Source organism: Bos indicus x Bos taurus, chromosome X (assembly GCF_003369695.1).
Source record: "Bos indicus x Bos taurus breed Angus x Brahman F1 hybrid chromosome X, Bos_hybrid_MaternalHap_v2.0, whole genome shotgun sequence".
Taxonomy (NCBI): domain Eukaryota; kingdom Metazoa; phylum Chordata; class Mammalia; order Artiodactyla; family Bovidae; genus Bos; species Bos indicus x Bos taurus.
The window spans coordinates 31,206,044-31,226,215 of NC_040105.1; the positions used below are offsets into that span (position 1 = coordinate 31,206,044).

General features: G+C 37.5%; 1 protein-coding gene across 10 annotated transcripts in view; it reads right to left on the minus strand.

Moving 5' to 3' along the window:
- The window catches only part of DMD (dystrophin), a 2,656,945-nt gene that overhangs the window by 754,998 nt on the left and 1,881,775 nt on the right, over positions 1-20,172 (minus strand). For all 10 annotated transcript variants that reach the window (XM_027533579.1, XM_027533577.1, XM_027533571.1 and 7 more), the window contains one exon: positions 2,931-3,032. In XM_027533579.1, coding sequence (XP_027389380.1) covers positions 2,931-3,032 — 102 coding nt within the window. The remainder of the gene's footprint in view (positions 1-2,930; positions 3,033-20,172) is intronic.

Here is a 20,172-nt window from a genome sequence, read left to right on the forward strand (position 1 = left end):
TACCATCTTTGAAAATTAAGGAAACCCTAGAGAAGTTGATGAAATGAAGGGTAAAAAAAAAACCCCAAAAACTGAACAGGGATGAGCCAAGCTCTTTAAGAGGACTCAGCTTGGGAGGTTAGCGTAGGAGGTAAGCAGACAGCTTGTCTGATGTGGAATGTGGAGGTGCCAATAGACAGCCAATTTTCTAAGAAACAGAACCATTCTCTGCTGTGTCCTTAATTAGAATGTCTGAAAGTGGTGGACATACTAATTATCCATTTAAATACTGGATCTTATATACACACCATGAGGGATTTTCATTTTCCTTTGAAAGACTATCACCATCTTCTTTAGAATTGTTATATTTTCCAAAGAATTGTTATATTTTCCAAATGTACCTCCTCCCCAAAACAAAAACCAAACTTTTGTCATGAAAATGTATTGCAGGCTACTTGTACCCTTTCTCCTTCTATTAAAGGGTGAGAAACCTGAAAGTTAAGGAGGAAAGGCATCAGGAATAGAAAAATTTAAAAATTTTGATGTATGAAGTCAAAGTTAAATGCACGGTTGATTTATGTACTATCAGAGCAGTGGCTTACCCTTTAGAAAAATCATTCCTAATCTTTAAAAATAAGTTTTTGATCCATGCAGAGATTTAAACAGTTCCCCTCGCTTGGTACCTTGTATTGCTAGGTTCCAGGTTTTGAAGGATGAGGTAGTTTTTTTGTTTGTTTGTTTGTGATTTTTTGTCTTCATTTTTCTTTTTTGTCAGCTTTAGATAGCATCCTTTAATATTTTGTTATTACACAGGAGGAAACCGCTCTATATCCTAGCTTCTTTCCCTTTTCCTCTTCCAACATTTGTCAGCTTTCAGAGTGCTTTTTTCCTTAATGACGAGGTAGTTCCTGAGCCTCTAGTGTTTCAGGCTACCAGATGCCCCAGCTAATCTTCAAGAATTTCCAAGGTCATGCATGGTCCTTATCAAAAGCTGCACATGAATATTCCATTTCTCCTCACTCCTGATCTCCTGAATCAATTTTGCCCTTTGGCCACTAGGAACCTGATATGGTGATTCCTCTCCCAACTTGAGGGGTAAATGGCAGAGCGGGGATGAGTTTTCATTTAAGCTGTGCTTCTCTGCCATGAACTGATTTGAAAGGACATGGTGAAGGAAGGGAAAAGAAAAGAAAGACAAGGGCTGACTCTACACAACGGTTTCCAGGGATGTGAAAGACAAGGAAGTTACCACCCTGCCTGCTCTCTTATTTCAGGAAGGTAATCCCCCTCTTCTGTCACTAATGCTGCAGTAGAAATTAGAGACCCCAAGAGGTGGCAGATCCCAGTTCTGAACTCATAGTGGCCCAGATTTTGAGGATATGACCGATTAGCCTCAAGGTTTGGATGGTGTACGTACAATGAATACACATTTTCTCATTGACTTTCAATGAAGGCTCTGCCTCTTTTTTTGCATAGGCTCAAAAGCAAAAGCCAACTGTAAGGCATATTTGTGATCTGTAGCAATTATGCCAAACCCTGCATAAACTCTTTGAGTAGGTAGAACAGATCTACAAAATGGTCCATTTGTCCATCTCATTGCTTGCTATGAAAGTCACTCTGTTAATCAAGAAAGGTAGCTGCTTGGGACTGGCTTTCTCTAGTGCACCAAAAGAAACCCTGAAACTTGCTACTTTCAGGACCTTTTCTATCTCTCCAATCTAAAAACTATACATGTTGTTACTTTATGAAAATGATCATTCCAGGCCTGGACTGGATGCAAATTACTTTGGGAGGATGTTAGGAGTGGGGACAATATATTCCTGTATAAATGTCTATGGATATCTACTGCAAAATCTGGGCCTTTCAGCACCTGCTGTTTGGATATTACATTTAGCCCAAACCTTTAAATTTACCTAAGAAAAACCCTCTTGTAAACTGTAAGGAAAACCAACAATTTTCTAGAAATGAAGCTTGGGCCAAGCATAAGCAGTGACCTTGGAGACAGAGTGTAAGTCATGGTAATGTTATTTGCAAGGACACACTAGTTCTGTATAATGAGGTTATTGACCTGCACTGTTTTAGAGCAGTTTTAAACATGAGGGTGAGGCTCACTAAATCTCAGCCTGCAACATTAGCTAGAGAAGCCAGGACTGATCAATAAACAGCCACCATTACAGGCTCTCGGGAACCTTCATCATAATGGGGGCCATTATAATTTTGGTCAGGTACAAAAAATAAGGTAACCTATATCTAACTTCTATTTATCACTTGGACTCTCATTTGCAAATGAAAACCATTGATTATCTATTTTTTGAGAACGGAACTGGTTTTCCATTTCTCTCCTCATGTAATAGCCTGTGAATAAATGTGTCCCAGACTTCAAAATGCACATGAGGAAAGGAAAGAAGTAGAAACCTTTCTCTCAGGCCAGCTTTTTTTTTTTTTAATCAAAGAGAGAAGCAATTACATGACATTTCACTAAAAATTCTTGACCCAATAAAGTATTGATGCCCAAATGCTGATTTTCCTCTTTCATAAGAAAGAGCAATAGAGAAAAGAAAGGTCATGGACCATATTGTGATTCTTTACAGCGGCTGGAGACAGACAGTATGATGCAGTAGCTTGATCTGAATGAAGCCAAACACTATGAAAAGCATCAAGCCTGGCAAGCAACGCAATAAAGCCTCAAAGAATTTAATCTACCTTGAAGGTGGGACTACTTTTTGTATTGATGGCAGCGCACCAGGACAGAAATAAGTCCTTTAATGCAATAACTCATTAATAGCCTTAAGATCACAATATATAAATAGGATATGTTGATCAAAAAGACAGCTCTGCCTCTGCTATTGCAGGATGGCCAATATTTCTTTACAAGTTATTTCATCGATTATAAATAGGGGAAGCATAACCCATTATGAGGTAATGGATGTTGCTATAGGTTGCTTCATTACCTTCACTGGCTCAGTGGCTGGTTTTTCCTTGTACAAATTCTGCCCTTTAGACAAAATCCCTTCCACATCCGGCTGTTTAGCTTGAACTGCTACTTCAGTTTCCTGGGGAAAAAGAGCACATACAGTGCAGATTAACTTCACAGTTAGCAATAAAATTACTAAATTTAAATATATCCTTGGAGACTCCACATGTATTGCAGATCAATTTCTGTGCAGTACAGAGGGGCACAAAGTAGTTTTCAGTGCAGAGAAAAGAAATAGAGGTCTTTGCATCACATACGAAAGTTTAAAAAAATTACCTCCAATTTACTTGAATTATCATAATACTATTACGTAGAAACAGAGAAGATATTTGCTATTTTTCAGAAAAGGTAAAATGCAGTTATAAGAAGTATGATCTATGCATGTGGTCAATATGGATAAATATGATAGTTAACTCCAATAATCTCAGTAACCATAATGTCCATTTTACTACACACACTTCTTATTTTGGCTCTGAATCCCAAATTTTGTTTCGAGATATTTAGAAACCAAACAAATCTTTCCACATCACTGTCAAAATGACTAACTTTCTTTCCAAAGAGTTAACACTTAAAGCACAGGATCAAGACTGATTAATTATTAAGCAGTCAAATTAAATAGACCTTTTGAGGAATGATTCAGTTATCCTTAAAAATCTGCTTTCCTTAGTCTGGAGAGGACTGCAGCCTGATCATATGACCAAAAAACAGGACCAAACAAAACATTACATAACAAAAGGAAAAAAAAAAAAAAACCAAAACACCCTCTTTAGATACATGAATATAAAACTCTTTGCCACTGGCTGCTCTCTAGCTCTCCTGAAGAGAGGACCAAAGAAATGTGCATAAATTGAAGCTGAAGGAAGTGAAGTTAAATATTACAGAAGACTTTTTGGATGGAGCACTTGTTAAACAGTAGGATGGAGTATCGATTAATCAATGTCAGGCGTCAGTCAGGGCCTGGGCAATCTTCCCCAGATAGCAATTCCTGATTAACCTGCATCCTCTTCCTCCCTCTCCTACCCTGAAGCCTCCCCCCACTGCGGTGTGTACGTGTCTTCATGCCACTGTTTCCTTTCTCCACTGCGTTTGTCCCTGCTCTCTCTCAGCTCATCCAAGCAGGGTGTCCTCTGAACCAAAATTACTACAATCTTATATGGCACAGTAGGGTTTCTTATAACTTGTGGGTGCTCATCACATGCTCCTGAGAAGGATTATTTCTTCAGTTCTTATAATAAATAGCAGTGGGAGGTAGCCACTTGGTTAAAAGAGTCCACAACATTAACTCTATGTGTTACATGGGTATGCGTGCAACACACAGACACACACCCACACGTCCTTTAGGGACAATAATTATGGAAGAAACAAACCTAAAATTTTAAGTATTAACTCATTCTCTATGATAAAAAGTTCTAAATGTGATTTTTTTTTTAAACAGCAAAATTGTAACAAGTTTAAAATCAGAGTGTACTTGGTGAGGGTTGGATCTTTCCTTCTTCCCTTGGAATGATTTACAAGGGCACCCAGTCCAAATTATATACCTTCAGACAATGAGCACAAATAGTCAACAATTTTACTACTGTTTCATGGATGCAGCAAATGATTAGTACTAACAGGTTCCTCTCCCTGCTGCCCTGAGCGGCACACAGATTTTTCCAACCAGGGATTGAACCATTGAACGGGTGACCTCTGCTGTGGAAACCTGGAGTCTTAACCACTGGACCACAGGGAAAGCTCTCCCTGCACTCAGTCTTCAATTGAAAATAAATAATTCCAAAGATCACAAATAATTGATGCCACTCTTTAGGAGGCACTGGTAAACAAGCAGGGCTAAAAGACTGCATTTGCTATGACAAGGAATTCCCTCAGGAAATAAACACACACATTTTAATTCATAAAATCTTCACTGGCAAATGAACAGAAAGAGTAGCAAGGCTGACATGAAGGCAGTCCAGATATTACTTAGAGCTCCAAGTTCTAAGGAGGTGCTTATTAGATGGGCTACGGGATGCCATGTGAAATGTCTATGTTTTACACTTAAAGAAAGTAAAATATTCCCTCTACAGGCCACTGAATTCACCCTAGATTTAGTTCTCTGATGAATGAGCATTGCAAAGTCACATCATTTCCATTAAATTTTTTTTTTTTTAATTTTTGGCCACACCACACGCAAGCAGTATCTTCCCTGATCAGGGCTAGAACTCCAGTTCCTTGTACTGGAAGCACAGAGTCTTAACTACTGGTGGTAATGGTGGTTTAGTCACTAAGTCATGTCCAACTCTTTTCAACCCCATGGACAGTAGGCCACGAGGCTCCTTTGTCCATGGGATTCTCCAGGCAAGAATACTGGAGTGGGTTGCCATTTCCTCCTCCAGGGGATCTTCCTGACCCAGGGATTGAACCCTCATCTCCTCTGTCTCCTGCTTGGCAGGCAGATGTTTTACCACTGAGCCACCTGGGAAGCCCTCCTTAACCACTGGATCACCAGGAAAGTCCACATCATTTCCATTTGTAGAAATATTTCCTAGTACCATGTCCTTCCAACAACACTATTGCCATCTCTTCATCCTTTAATGAAAAAATGGAGAGTTTAAGTACCTGGATGAGATTAACACTTGGTCCAACAGAAACAGAGCAATGGGTAAGAGAAATAATATTCAGCTCTTAATTCTTTGTGAGTACTTCCCCTTTATGATTTTTTTTTTTTTGAGAACTAGGTATCTGATTATACATGCCTTTGATAAATCACTTTAGAAAGGCCATTTTGAAGATAACTTTCTACAATTTACCTTACTACATTTATTTGCAATGTGAATTTATTATTGAGGGTCAAATATTATTGCTTGAAGGATCAACTGTAGTAAATCTGATTAAATTCCTTTCATATGTCCCTTAGTATAGTTTTCTTAAGCTCATGCAAAATAATACACTATGAGAAGCTGATGATCAAGCTGAAAAAAATGGAAGTATATGTGAAAAAATTTTTAAAAATTGATATCCCTTCATGCAATTAAGATTTGACATGGAAAAATTTTAAAGCAAACAAACAAATACCAGCCAAATCACATGACTATGCAAAGATAAGAAAAAGCTGCTGAAATCATTAACTGTGCTGAAAATATCAACAAACTGCTACAGTGATATTAAGTGATTCCCATCAAGTGATATAATAATATTAACAAAACAGAGTTTCTGAAACATTACCATGTGTCTGGGCCTTCCTGATTGCTCAGATAGCAAAGAATGTCTGCAATGCAGGAGACCCAGGTTTGATTCCTGTGTCAAGAAGATCCCTTGGAAAAGGGAATGGCCACCCACTCCAGTATTCTTGCCTGGAGAATTCCATGGACTGAGGAGTGTGGCGGGCTACAGTTCACAGGGTTGCAAAGAGTGGGACACAATTGAGCGACTAACACTTTCACTTTACCACGTGTCAAACACTTTATTTTTTGTACATCTGTCCTCGTACTTACACTCCTACAAAAAGGGTATTATCTGATTTTGCAGATGATGAAACCAAGAGAGATTAGGTCAATTTTCCAAGGCCATATAGCTTGCAAATGGCAGAGATGATATTACCAGAAAGTGTGTGTCACTAAACCTCCACTTCAGCCTACTTTGTTGAGTAGAGCATGTGTGTGTGTGTCTCTGTGTGTGTGTATGTGTGAACACACATGCATATGCTAAAACAGGCAGTCATGCTTCTTACTATAATGTTATTTTTTTTCTCCTCTTTATCTCCAGTGCATTCTATAGTATCATTCCAATGGGTAAATGAGAGAAAATCCTATCTTTTCCCACAAAAAATAAATTCTTACATAGCCTTTAAAAAATTCCAAGAATGTCTCTTTGTGGGTTTGTGAGTGTCAAACTGATGATATCCAGGTCAGAGAATTGGTTTGAGTAAATCTTTTATCTCCCCAATGACCTCACATTTTTATATGATTTAAGATAAGGTGAAGAAGTTCACCACTAAAATGGAAACATGGCTAATTATAGTGGCCACTTTTTTCTAAGTAGAAAGTGTTAAACTTCAAAGAAAATTCAGACAAGAATGTCTTCATGGGATTTCAACCAAAAAAACTCACTTCTAATAACAGAACATTTCCATTTAAGTTTTTTCTCTGCCTTATTTTTAATATATCCTCTGTAATATAAGATTGTGCACCAGGAGTTAAGACCCTTATGATATAACTAGAGTTTTTTTTTTTTTTTTTTAAATCATTGTACTGACATTTCACTACAATCTTATGCATAATTTTAAGTATGTAATTTTTATTGAATAGGTAATAGGAACAACCATTAATACTCACTAGGAAAATATGGTACTGCATTTTTTAAAAATCCTGCCTTGATAGGTATTCAAAATGGAGTAACTCTAAGCACCTTCCGTTTTATTTCTTTTTAGACAGCATTACTTATACTGCTGGTAGTGTTGGTCCTGACAAGCAGTGAAGCAATGGTTAGTGATTAAAAAAGACTGAACAGCACCTTTGGGGATGAAAGTAGCAACTCATATGTGAATTAATGTACACTCATATTTTTTAAAGAATTTATTCATTGACTATTATTTTTCTAATTCAATATTAAACTGATAGTATGCACACATTTCTTTTTAAACTAGAAGTTTGGTGCCGCTAAGGATAATATAAGAGAGACATATTTTGCCTTGTTTTCCTTAGTTATTTTTAATTTCTTTATATTTCTATCATTTTACTTATTGTTAACCTTAGAGTGTATCTATCTATATATATACACACACATATATATATGTGTATGTGTGCATGCTAAGTCACTTCAGTCGTGTCTAACTCTTTGTGACCCCATGGACTGTAGCCTGCCAGGCTCCTTTGTCCATGGGATTCTCCAGGCAAGAACACTGGAGTGGGTTGTCATTTTCTTCTCCAGGGGATTGAACCCGCATCTCCTGTGTCTCCTACATAGCAGGCAGATTCTTTACCATTTTCACAAAGTAAAAAGGATATCAACAGCCTTTTCACATATGTTCCAACATTCATTTGTGCATTTCCCAAACATTTATTTAATATTTACTATATTTCAAAGTCTTGGCTAGGAACTGGGAATGATACGTGGCAGAAGGATACAGCCAATCATGTATTAAACTTGGACTGCAACAGGTGAAATGACTAGCAATGTTCAGTGTACAATGGGGCATGGAGGAGCAACTGATCAGGTCTGTGTTTGAGGGACAAAAAGAGAGTAGGGGCAGGCCTTATTGGAGAAGAAAGGTTTGAGCAAAAACTTGGAACACAGACAGCTCAAGTGCCTGGTTGACAAAGGAATGGATGATGGAAAAGTAGTCAGGAGAGAATCTGGTGTATGCAAAGCCTGGAAACAGAGGCAGCATGGAGATCCCATGTGGGGAAATGGGAGGAAATGATGCAGGAGCAGAAGCAAGGACCAAAGGAAAGAAGGAATTTTTATATCATCCTCAAGACCTTAGTGGAGAAACCACAAAAAGGTTTTTAAACAGGGGAATTACACTTTGATTTCTAATTGATATTCTAAAAATGAATATATATGAATCTCTGAATAGGTAGACAGATCTAACATCCATCTAATGTACAGTTTTCCACTCAAACAAGCTGTCTGAATAAGATACATATGCTGCTACTGAAAACAGAGAAAATATATAAAGATGACAACTATATTCTTTAGCAAACCTAAGTACCTCTTCATTTAATTTCCTTATTTATAAAGAGTATTTCCTGCCATTTGACTGTTTTGTCAACCACCACAATCAATGGTTTTTCTATCAAGTCTAAGATATCATGGATAGAAGAATGACTATTATGTCATGAATTGCTAAGTTTAAAAAAATTAACTTTGGAGGCACTTTTGTGGCAAATACTTCAATTTCAGAGATGTTGAGATATAAAAAAAAAGATTTTGGAATCAATTCTAAGATGTTTGTGAAAATTATGATTGGCTTATTAGTTCATTATTATTCACTGACTGTGTGAAAATGTCTGCCCTGTGGGTGAATATGCTCTCTTCCCCATTGACTTTGGACTTCACCATGTGCCTCATTTAGATTAATAGACTGTGGGCAGACATGACTGCATGACAGCTTTGAGCTGGGTCTTTAAAGGCAATTCAGGATTTGTTAGTACCTCCAGTTCCTGTCTTTTACCATGAGATAATAATGTATCATAAAGGAGCTGCTCTTTCAGCCTGGGTTCTGGATGAGAAGACATTTGGAGCAGATCCACAATCTAGGATGAGAAAATCTCATCTTGACCCATAGTGTGGAGTAAAGCTGCCACTGATCTGCAGACACATGAATGGTTAATCAATGTCTATTGTTATAAGTCACTGGAATTGGGGGGTCATTTGTTACTGCAGCAAGAGCTGACAATTACAATATTATAGTGAAACAAACATACAGTTTTATGGGAAGAAAAAAAAAAACAAAAAAACAAAGTAAGCCTTTAAAATAAATGTTCCCTAGTCACGTATATTGACTGCACCGTCTCTCATTCCACATACAAACTGTTTGCTAAAAAGGGTGGCAAGAAACGAAAAATAAAATGGAATCAATATTGTGTTAGAGCCTGACTTCTCTGGCCTAGATTGTCAGGCAGAGTCTGACAAATGAAGGCTGATGGATGGAAAAACATAACATTGTGCTGTTGAGTTTCTTTCTCTTTCCCTTCATGCTGGGTGACTGTTCTTTTATTTATCTACAATTAGGATTGCTAGACCACAGCAACACAGTTCTCCTTCACTGTAACGGCAGCCTGTCAAGTACGTGCCAAGCTGATTGACAAAGAATGACAGTTTCTCTCTCTCCATTCTGAGCTAATTAAGGGCAGCCCACCAAAGGGACGCTTTCTTCTGATTTAGAGATTTATGGATTTCAAAAATAATCTGTCCAAATATACAAAATATAATGCTGTATTGATTTTTTAAAGTGGCAAGTGTTAGGAAGCCAAGAAGAGAGAATCTATTAAGGGACATAGGCTATTCAAGGCCAACCAAAGAGTACACATAGGTACGACCATCAAATAATGAGACTGATAACCAGAAGCTACTCTTAGAAGCCCTCCATTCATAATGATGGGATTTCAAAGTCCTTTAGGCAGTAGAATGCCTTTGGCAAGTGAAATCTTACCCAACTCTCCCCAGCATCTTAGTTAATTCATTCAGTAAATATATACTGAATATAAGAGCATCTATTATGTTCTAAATTCTGTTTTGATACTGGATATATAGCAGTGAATAAAATAGAAACATTTTCTGTTCTTGTGAGCTTCACATTCAAATGGGGACCGTGGACAATAAAATATATAAATAAATTGAAAGTGAAAGTTGTTCAGTCATGTCTGACTCCATAGTCCATGGAATTCTCCAGGCCAGAATACTAGGGTGGGTAGCCTTTCCCTTCTCCAGGGGATCTTCCCAACCCAGGGATCAAACCCAGATCTCCTGCATTACAGGCAGATTCTTTACCAGCTGAGCCACAAGGGAAGCCCAAGAATACTGGAATGGGTAGCCTATCCCTTCTCCAGTGGATCGTCCTGACCCAGGAATCGAACTGGGGTCTCCTGCATTGCAGGCAGATTCTATGCCAATTGAGCTATCAGGGAAGCCCAAAATATAAATTATGGCACATCAAAGGATGAAAAGTGTTAAAGAGAAAAAATAAAGTCTCAAGTGGGGATAGGAGATGTATGTGTGGGCTAAGGGAACATGCTGCTGCTGCTGCTAAGTCGCTTCAGTCATGTCTGAGTCTGTGCGACCCCATAGAGGGCAGCCCACCAGGCTCCCTATCCCTGGGATTCTCTAGGCAAGAACACTGGAGTGGGTTGCCATTTCCTTCTCCAATGCATGAAAGTGAAAAGTGAAAGTGAAGTTGCTCAGTCGTGTCTGACTCTTAGCAACCCCATGGACTGCAGCCTACCAGGCTCCTCCGTCCATGGGATTTCCAGGCAAAAGTACTGGAGTGGGGGTGCCATTGCCTTTTCCAAGGGAACATGGGAGGTGGATATTTGAGAAAGTGTGTCCAGGGGAAAAGCCCTCATTGAGAAGGTGACATTTGAATAAAGATTAGGAGGAAGTAGGGGAATGAATCATGTGGTATTTCAGGGAAGGGCAATACATGCAGAGGAAAAAGCAAGTGCAAAGGCCCTGGGGCAGGAGTGTGCATGACATGATCAATACAAGTATAGGGAAGCCAGGGTGAGAAAAGTCTACTGAGCAAGGGGAGAGTATCAGGAAGCAAGCCAGAGAGATGGGGGAGGGTAGGTCCTGCCGGGCAATGATATGAGGACTTGGGTTGAGTGAGAATAGGAAGCATAGGAGGGTTTTCAGCAGAGGAGTTATGTGACCTGACTTTTTTTTAAACTTATTTTTTAATAGATCATTCTGGTTGCTGTGTTAAGATTAGACTGAAGGAAGACAGAAAATAGATAGTAGTTATAAGCAGGCTCTCAAGTGGGTTCGTTAAATGTACATTGCTTGGAGGCAAATACTTGTTTGTAGAAGCCTGATGCACTTACTCTAAAAATCTTTATAGATACAGTTCTTAAATGACGACTAAATCTCTGATCTAATTCAGTAGCAACAAAGGACACTCACTGAAACTGCTGCTCCCCAGGTTTTACTATGTTCCTAGGTCCTTAGTGGAGAAGAATGTGGGCTCTTGACTGGTTATCTAAATGCCAGTCCTGGCATGAGTTAATTGCAATAAAGACCAAATGGCCCATAAATCCTAAAACATATTCTAAAACCTTTGCTATCTGGCCTTTTGAAGACAAAGTTAGCCAGTCTCTGATCCAAAGGAAAGGTTAGGATTGGCATCAGTGACTCTCAAAACCTTCAGGTACACAGAAAAATTATATGGGCTGTTATTTATAAAGATAAAACACAAGCAACATTTTGTCTTTTATCTCCTTATATTGACTCATAGACATGTCAAACAATTTATAGTTATACTTTAGAGAGGGCTCAACAAACAAACATTTTAGGCCTTGTCCAAACTTGGATTCTATCACTGTCATGTTAAAGTAGCTAGAGACAATACATAAACAAATGAGCATGGTGGTTGTGTTTCAATAACAACTGATTTACTAAAACACATGGTGGACTGAATTTGGCCCTTGGACTATGGTGTGCTGACTCCTGCTTTGATGTATTATAGTGTTCTTGGAAGTAATCAGACTCAGGAATAAGAACCTGTGGCTTCTAGGCTTATCAATTTTGGAGATGGGGCAAGTTACTTAAATTCTCTAATTTCAGCATCTTTAATTATAAAATGGATGAAAGTGACGGATACTGTGGCTAAAGGGTTAAAAACAACTTCTGCCCCTCTGCATGAGACTTTGGGGCTTCCTTGGTGGCTCAGCTGGTAAAGAATCCATCTGCAATGCAGGAGACCTGGGTTTGATCCCTGGGTTGGGAAGATCCCCTGGAGAAGGGAATGGCTACCCACTCCAGTATTCTGGCCTGAAGGGGCTGAAGGGAGATGCCTGATCACACCATCCTGGGAAGCTATGCTTCTCTGCCTATGGTCAATGGCAGCCTTGTTCAGTTGCGTATAAGGCTTGCTGATGGGCTTGGCAAAAACCTTTTCTAAGATCCACATTTTATTTGCACAAATGTGCTGCTCTGAATTGAGAGACTATAAATGATGGTATGTCATAGTCTAATTGACAGCACTTTCTTCTTCATGATAGATAAAATAATCATTCATATTCTAATCAATAGTGTCTTAGAAACAATTAGATATGGTATATGACCAGGATATTCATGGTAGGTCAGGATCAAATGATTTAGTCTATGCAAAGGCAATACTGTTACAATTTATTGAAAACTTACTAAGTATCAGGGCTTGCCTGGTGGCTCAGACAGTAAAGAATCTGCCTGCAATGCAGGAGACCAGAGTTCGATCCCTGAGTTGGGAAGATCTCCTGCAGAAGGGACCGACAACTCACTGCAATATTCTTGCCTGGAGAATTCCAGGGACAGAGAAGCCTGATGAGTTACAGTCCATGGGGTCCCGAAGAGTTGGACATGACTGAGCGATTAACACTTTCACCCTCACTAAGTACCAACATTCTGCCATGCACTTAACATTAATCATTTTAATTAATCTCATTCAATCTCCATTGTAGAGCCTTTCAGCAGACATGGTTCAGATTTTAAAAGGGAGGTTAAGAAACTTGCCTAAGGCACAAGCAAATGGTGGATGTGAGATTTGAACCTTGGTCTGTCTGATGCATGTCCTGCACACTTATTCACTATACTATAGGTTACTTGAATTTAAATATGATACAGATAGACAATTAGATTTTGTTTGATAAATCACAGGGTTTAGAACCAGAATAAAATAGTTTTGATTCATATGCAATTTTAGTTTAAATCAGGGTTTCTCAACCTCAGCACTACTAACATTTCGGTCTGGGTAACTGTTTGCTGTAGGGGATTATGTATTGTGAGAGGTTTTGCAGCACCCCTAGTCACTATTTATAAGGTGCCAGTAGCACTTCCTCCTCTCTTTTGGATGTGCCAACCAAAAGTATTTTCAGATATTGACAAATTCCCCTGGAGAATAAATCACCCCTGATTGAGAACAACTGAATTACTGAATACATGAATGAACAAATGAAAGACTGTCTAACTACTCATGGTCTATATTTCCAGTGTACATGAAATACTAGGATTTCATATGAATACCTTTCCTTTTTCTTTGTGGAATGTTGTTTGCAACTCTATCCATTTACATATTTTTTCAGATGTACTACTATGCACACTATGACTCTTAAACTACACTTGAACATGGTTCTGATGAACTCTAACCATAGTTGAATTTTTCCCTTCCAGCTGAATTATCCATAAAAACATTGCTTTAAATAACCCAAAGTGGTTAAGGAAGACAGATTTTAACAGATTTTTAAAAATCTTTGGAATAGAGACACATATATAACAAAGTAGTTTTTCCAGGTCTCTGAATCCTCTTTTTCTTGCTTTGTACATTCACCTTGGCCAGTGGTATTTGCATTATTTTCAACCAATATAGCACAATCCTAAGTTATCATCCATGTGGTAAATGGACAAGTTTCTTGAAGTCTTGACAGAGATCATTTATTTTAAAATCAAGTATTATCAAAAAGAGTAGAAGTTTCTTTTTAAAATATAAAACAGCAGTTAGGGGAATTTTCATTGAAAGCAAAGAAAAGAGGAATTCAATCTGACACTGTAATTGACACACACTTCAAATAAAATTAAAGGTGCTTTGTTTTTTACTGTTAAATGTTGTACCAAAATCATAGTCATTGTCTAAAACAACTCTTTCTAAAGTCTTCAACAACTCATAAACTCAAGGAATCAAATGAGTAGCTGAATTAAACTAGTATTAAAAAAGCCACAACAAAATATCTGAGATTTCTCTTCTAAATAGCTTTTCCTTAAGCATGTATAGAAAACAAAGCAAACGTGAAGGTTTCTGAAAAGAAGAGAAACAACATATGATGGAATAAAGTTGTTTCTTTGGTTCATACAACATGTTAGCTTTCATTTTGGTTCCCAGGTCTTCAACTAGTCGGCCATACTTAATTTTTATGCTCTTGCAACTTTCTATGATTTGTACCATTCCAGCAAAGTGATCATATTTCATTTTTCTCCTGTAAAATCTATGATAAGATTTCAGGTAAGGAATTATATTTTAGATGTGTATAGCCACTAAAATTCGGAATATACAGATGACTCATACCATCTGTAAGAGAAAGCCAACAATTGATAGAAAACTGGAAAAGAACAAAATAGTGCCATCTGCACCAACATAGATATACCTAGAGATTATCATACTGAGTGAAGTAAGTCAGACATAGAAAAATAAATATATGATATTGCTTATTTGTGGAATCTAAATAAAAGGGTATAAATGAACTTACAAAATGGACATAGAAACACGGATGTAGAAAACAAACATGGTTTCTAGGGGATAAGGTGGGGGAGAGATGGGATTGACATATATTCACTACTACTATATAAAACAGATAGTAAGGACCCACTGCACAGCACAGAGAACTCTACTCAATACTCTGTAATGGCTTATATGAAAAAGAATGTAAAAAAAAAAACAAAACCAGGGGATATATGTATAACTGATTCACTTGCTGTACACAGGAAACTAGCCCAACATTGTAAATAAACTAGACTTCAAAAAAAATTTTTTTAAATAAAATTAAGCAGAGTCAGGTGTAACTTAGTGAATAAACAACAAGAACAACAACAACAAGCCAAGTATGTGAATAACCAACTCATAGACAACAAGTTTGATGCACAAGAAATGAAAACCTGTTCAACCAGATACACAAATTAAATTAATAAATTCATGTCATTTTCTGTTACTGTGGAAAACAATTTATGATATATAATAAAGATATGAATACTCTAATGTCAGTAGTACTCTACTGTAAATAATACTCTAATACTCTAATGTCACACTCTAGCAAAGTAATACTCAAAATTCTCCAAGCCAGACTTCAACAGTATGTGAACCATGAAATTCCACATGTTCAAGCTGGATTTAGAAAAGGCAGAGGAACCAGGGATCAAATTACCAACATCCGTTGGATCATTGAAAAAGCAAGAGTTCCAGGAAAACATCTAGTTTTGCTTTATTGACTACACCAAAGCCTTTGACTGTGTGGATCTCAACAAACTGTGGAAAATTCTTCAAGAGATGGGAATACCAGACCACCTTACCTGCCTCCTGAGAAATCTGTATGCAGGTCAAGAAGCAACAGTTAGAACCGGACATAGAACAACAGACAGGTTCCAAATTGGAAAAGGAGTACGTCAAGGCTGTATATTGTCACCCTGCTTATTTAACTTATATGCAGAGTACGTCATGAGAAACACTGGGCTAGATGAAGCACAAGCTGGAATCAAGACTGCCGGGAGAAATATCAATAACCTCAGATATGCAGATGACACCACCCTTATGGCAGAAAGCGAAGAACTAAAGAGCCTCTTGATAAAAGTGAAAGAGGAGAGTGAAAAAGTTGGCTTAAAACTCAACATTCAAAAAACTAAGATTCACGGCATCCGGTCCCATCACTTCATGGCAAATAGATGGGGAAACAGTGGAAACAGTGAGAGACTGTTTTTTGGGGCTCCAAAATCACTGCAGATGGTAACTGCAGCCATGAAATTAAAAGATGCTTGCTCTTTGGAAGAAAAGTTATGACCAATCTAGAGAGCATATTAAAAAGCAGAGACATTACTTTGCTGACAAAGGTCTGTCTAGTCAAAGCTATGGTTTTTCTAGTAGTCATGTATGGATGTCAGTTGGACTATAAAGAAAGCTGAGTGCCAAAGAATGGATGCTTTTGAACTGTGGTGTTGGAGAAGACTCTTGAGAGTCCTTTGGACTGCAAGGAGATCAAACCAGTCAATCCTAAAGGAGATCAGTCCTGAATATTCATTGGAAGGACTGATGCTGAAGCTGAAACTCCAGTACTTTGGCCACCTGATGCGAAGAATCGACTCATTTCAAAAGACCCTGATGCTGGTAAAGATTGAAGGCGGCAAGAGAAGGGGACAACAGAGGATGAGATGGTTGGATGGCATCACTGACATGATGGACATGAGTTTGAGTAGGCTCTGGGAGATGGTTAAGGGCAGGGAACCCTGGTGTGCTGTAGTCCACGGGTTTGCAAAGCGTTGGACACGACTGAGCGACTGAACTGATCTTAATGTCAGTAGTTCTACTTCTAGGTATTGTCACATGGGTTACTGAAGAGACCTACCAAGTGAACTTTCAGCACTGTTCACGTTAATGAAAAATTGGAAACAACTTAATTATTACTCATTTGGAATCTCATAATCCTATTGATTTGCTCTATTTAAATCAGAAATACTTTGAACAGATTACTTCTCTATCCTAAAGCCACTTTAAATCATTGTTCCCATTTTATAAGGTATCCAAAATTCTATTTAACTTATTTTAAAATTTTATTTAGTCATTTTTCTTTTCATAACTCATTGAAGATATAAAAAATAATAAAAGAATAATGCTATCTATAAAAAATCTGACATCAGCTATGTCATATACATGATATAATCTCAGATAACATTTGCCTAGTTTTGAGTGAAGCACAGGAATGTATATGGATGTGTGCCTAATTTTGTTTTTGTGTTATCTCTCCAATTATGTAAATCACTAATACTTATTACTATGCTAATACTAGAAGATATATTGTAATAAATGGTACCATGAATTATTAATTTTGTGTTTCTTATCACCTACTTCAAATAATTTAGAAGACAAAGATGCTTATCTATCCATATTTTCTCTACATGTTAATCACAAAAGTTCTCTCAAAAAGCCCTGAAAATTAAAAGTATGCATGCATGGCTTTGTAATTTCATGGGTCAATAAGTAGAATTTTAGCTATATTCTACACTTTCTTGTGAATGCTTCCATATTTTGCCTTTTGAATGCTTGACAGAATTATTAATTTCAATAAAATCAATCTCATTTGAATGACTAGCATGTTATATCATGTTATTATTATAAATGCAACTTGAGTTTTCTCATCTTAAAATTAAAACTATTATTAAAATAATCCAAGTTAAATAATTATGGCTTCTGTTATTAACTATATACATTGTGCCCTTCTTATGATGAATAATTGATATTTATTATTTCCAGAGGAGGTAATGAAGTATTTATAAGAGGGAAGCTGTGGCATCAGAAGTATTGGTTATGCACACTCTCAGTTTTTAATGTATACTGTTTTGAAATTACAGAGCAAATTGAATGCATTTACACTGCGTGATAGTTTAAGTAGTTAATTTACAATTAAGGTGTTTCTTTTTCAAAAAACGTATGTATCAAATATGTATTTGAAGTATTTGTTATCCTCCATAATATGTATAACTTCAAACATAACAATATATACATATTTCTTTTCCAAACATGAGAATGAATAAGTCTAGTCATACCAATACTACAGTTCATAAGACAGCCAGGAAGAATGAGAGAAATCCATGACAAAGAGAACAGCAGATAGATGGCAATTTGGAAGTATCTGGACTACAAAGGTGATTTCTAAGTCATGTATTTGATACAACTGACTAAAGAATGTAATAACATCAGTTAATTGTGCCTATTAGATGAAAGGAGTACTTTTAATATACAAGCTAGAATTGCATTTGTTAATTAGATTTATAATTTACATCTATTTTCAATGGCATTTGTTATTGTTGTTTATTCACTAAGTTGTGTCCTACTCTTTTGTGAACCTATGGACTGTAAACCTCCAGGCTCCTCTGTCTGTGGAATTCTCCAGGCCAAGAATACTAGAGTGGGTTGCCATTTCTTTATCCAGGGGATCTTCCCAATTCAGGGATCGAACTCCTGCATTGCAGGCAAATTATTTACCACTGAGCCACCCGGGAAGCCCTTCAATGACACACAAATTAATATAATAAGTGAAATCTCAGGATACAGAACTGTATGCTAAAGAGGAAATATTACTGTGGTATTCCTTAAAGCCCTATTTTTACAACCCTATAGAATTTCACTAGAGATATTCATCTTTAATTTAAACCAATCCTTTTGGTAGTTCTTTTAACTCTTAAATATGAGTGGTAGATTAAATTGGTACACATTAATGAGATGCAAATGAACAGTAAAATAGCTTTACTTAAAATAAATATTTCTTAAAGCATTCTCTTTAGTGTTAAATGATTTTTCTACATATTTGTCTTTTTCTTCCTCTTTTAAAATAAAATCACAAAGATAATGGCCATAGCTTCTGTTGCTTTTGGTTTTCCCTGCAGCAACTGATATAGTGTTCTATCTGTAAACACCAAGTCCACACTCTCCCCACTCAAAACAGTATGATGAGTGGCTGTATGTTGCTATAACTTCTTGGCAGTCATCCTTACCTATAATGATAGTCATACTTCCTCATAGAGCTGTCATAATCACATATTTAGAATTTTAAGTACTCTTCTGCAGTAACTCACAGATTTAAGGATTCCTTTAGCAACCAATATAGTTTAATGAGCAGAGCATGGCATTTCCTGATGAAAATACAAGTTCACAGCCATGAAGTCAAGAGAGCTGACAAACTTGCCAGGCAGACAAGGAGTATTGGTACAGAGACCAGAGGGTCGAAAAGAGTACAGAGACCTGCGTGAAGACTGTAGATCATGTATGCCATGTATCAATAATTTTCTCTCACCTGTCAATCCACACACCATCTTACAGAGGAACAGGAGGAGAGTAAAGGAATCTTAAAGACTGGCCATTTATTCAAGTGATACCAACTCATATAAAGAGACTGGTAAATTGGTTTCAGAGTGAGATCTTTTTTTCTCACTATCCAGCATGGAGGAAGCTTACACAGATCAGTGAGGAATAAACAAAGAAGTTGCATTTGTGTGAGTCAATATTTGACCCCAAGACCTATCTATATGATTCCTTCTGTATACTTACTATATTTGTGACTATTTGCCTACTTAAGAATCCATCACATGGACTTCCCTGGGGGTCCAGTGGTTAGGACTCCACCTGCCAATGCAGGGGACATGGGTTTGATCCCTGGTCCAGAAAGATTCCACATGGCGCAGACTAAGCCTGTGCACCACAACTACTGGGCCTGCATGCCACAACCACTGAAGCCCACGTGCCTGACAGCCTGTGCTCCACAAGAGAAGCCGACGCAGTAAGACGCTCCCACACGGCAACTAGAGAGGAGCTTCCGCTTGCCCAGACCACGTGCCGCAATGAACATGCACACCGCCCAAAATAAATAAATTATAAATACATAATTTTTAAAAAGAATCCATCACAATGTTTTTCAAAGTGTAGTTCCTGGACCAGTGGCATCAATAACACCAGGGAAGTACATCTGAAAAATATCCTCAGGTTACTCCAACTACATTAAAGCTTGAGATACATGGCTGTACATGGTGTATACTAGAATTGGGAATGGGTGTTAAGCCTAGAATTTCAATCCATTTTCATACTTACGGATATAACATTTATCTTTTAGGGATACAGCTTTGCAAATAAACAGCTTCACAGACACAGATTTTTGAGACAGGCAAGTAAGAAAGGTAGTTGTATTTTTTTTTTAAGTTATGATTAGAAAAATGGGACTTTTTGAGTATTGCAAAAGGCAAGTGCACCGCACTTCTGAAGGGATGTGAAATCCCAGTCTGTTATTTTCTATAAACAC